This window comes from Sinocyclocheilus rhinocerous, unplaced genomic scaffold (genome assembly GCF_001515625.1).
Source record: "Sinocyclocheilus rhinocerous isolate Xijiao unplaced genomic scaffold, SAMN03320098_v1.1 scaffold1173, whole genome shotgun sequence".
Lineage (NCBI taxonomy): Eukaryota > Metazoa > Chordata > Actinopteri > Cypriniformes > Cyprinidae > Sinocyclocheilus > Sinocyclocheilus rhinocerous.
Genome location: NW_015639013.1, coordinates 61,913 through 63,929, shown reverse-complemented (window position 1 = coordinate 63,929; position 2,017 = coordinate 61,913). Strand labels below are relative to the sequence as shown.

Below are 2,017 nucleotides of genomic sequence, written 5' to 3'. Positions count from 1 at the left end.
CGTGCCGTTCTCAAGCTCACCGGCCTCCTCTCACTCAGCCCGCCGGCCGTTCCTCACTCTAGCAGCCGGCCTCCGCTCACTCTAGGCCGCCGCAGCATGTGACGCTGTGTTTCGTTGTGAAAATGAAACTACTTTGTTTGGCCTTTCCAAAAGAGGACACGACTAGAAATCAGTGGTTAAGTTGTATTTACAACACTATTCCAGAACACTTCAACCCAAATATTCAGATGTGTGCAGCACATTTTATGGAGGACTGTTTCCTGATCCTGGTAGAGTAGACTACAATGCCGGCTGTTCTGACTCACAGACTGTAGGCAGAAAGGCGGGGCATAGAGGAGAAACAATAATGTACAGCATGTGGAAAATAATGTGTTTTTTTTTAACCTTAAACCGCATAAACACATTTCATTACACCAAATACACAAAATAATGTTCTTTAGCAACATCATATGACCCCTTTAACTAAAAAGGTTTCTCTGCTTTCTGCTCCAGGTTCCAGCTCACGGTAGAAGTGTTTGATTACATGGACGCAGAGCTTCGATTAGCAGAAGCTGGTGAGTGTTCAGCTTTTATGATTTATATTTAATAATCCACAACCCTTTTGAATGCAATAACTAAATATTGTAATAGTCAGTAGTGGAGTACATAAGTGAGGGACACAACTGAGACATGTTGCCTGATGTACAAATGTTGCATAGGCACAAAAGTTGTTTCTGTTAATATTATCAAAAGGACCTGAGCCAACATGAACTAACAATGAACAGTTGTATTTGTATTAACTAACATTAATTTAACATTTAATATACACTATATCAAATGTATTATGTATTTGGGATGACATAAGGAAAAGTAATAGTAACACTTTACAAAAAGGTCCCATTAGTCATTGTTAGTTAATGCATTACCTAACATTAACTAACAATGACTAATGGGACCTTACTGTAAAGTGTTACTATAACTTTTCCTTATGTCAACCCATAAAACTTTTGTTTATCTTTGAAACAAAAATGAAGATATTTTTAATAATTAACCCTCTTACCGCAAAAGTCGCAAAATTGCGACAAGACGTCATACTTAATAAAATAGACTGTAGTTCCTAATATGGTGTAGTATCTCATTTGTATTCCCTACCACTAGATGGCAGACATGTGATACTTCGATTCTAGACCAAAATTACGTCACCTTCCTATTGTGTTTGAGGAAATAGCAGAGCAAGTCAGCTATCGTGTCATTGATGCGGAAGCAAGTTTCTGTGAGGATATGTGCATTCCTACCAGGACTTATTTAACATACAACAGTGACAAACCATGGTTCACAGCAAAACTCAAACAGCTTCGCCAGGCCAAAGAGTATGCCTACAGGAGAGGAGACAGAGTTTTGTACAATCAGGCCAGGAACAAACTGGCAAAGGAGATCAGAGTGGCTAAGAGGAGCTACTCTAAAAAGCTGGAAAATCTCCCCCACTCCTGCACTTCAGATCAGTGAAGATGATGTGTGTCAGGTCTTCAGGAAATAGACGAGAAGAAAAGCACCAGGCCCAGACATTGTGACCAGCCTGTCTGAAAACCTGTGCTGACCAGCTGGCCTCATGGCCAAGTAAAGCCCTGTTTTCACCGCAGGAACTTTCCCCAGGAACTAGGAACTTTGGACCGGTACTCGATGTGTTTCCACTGCAGGAACCAGGATCTAAATAAAGTTCCGGGTAAAAATTTGCCCCTCAGAAAGTCCCTGCTCGCGAGATAGTACTTTTCCAAAGGTCCGGAACTTTCGGGGGCAGGACTTGGGCGCTGAATATGCTGATTGGTTGAGTTCACGCAGCATTGTATTTCAACCACCATATATTTTCATAATTTTTTTAAATATTACTGTTATTATGTCATGAAATGTAGTTTTTAAAAGTATTTCAGGCGAGAATGTAGTTGTTTAAAACTCAAATCTGCGGTTTATTTATAAAGACAGCGCCTATTTAAAAATGTGTTTCACCGATTTCGTAGACGTGAGCTCCGCGCGATCACCG

The 2,017-nt window shown here is 40.4% G+C and overlaps 1 protein-coding gene across 1 annotated transcript in view; it reads left to right on the top strand.

Annotated features, from left to right (window-relative positions):
* The window catches only part of hip1rb (huntingtin interacting protein 1 related b), a 59,258-nt gene that overhangs the window by 32,724 nt on the left and 24,517 nt on the right, over nt 1–2,017 (top strand). Inside the window, exon 7 of the mRNA XM_016566538.1 lies at nt 493–554. Coding sequence (XP_016422024.1) covers nt 493–554 — 62 coding nt within the window. The remainder of the gene's footprint in view (nt 1–492; nt 555–2,017) is intronic.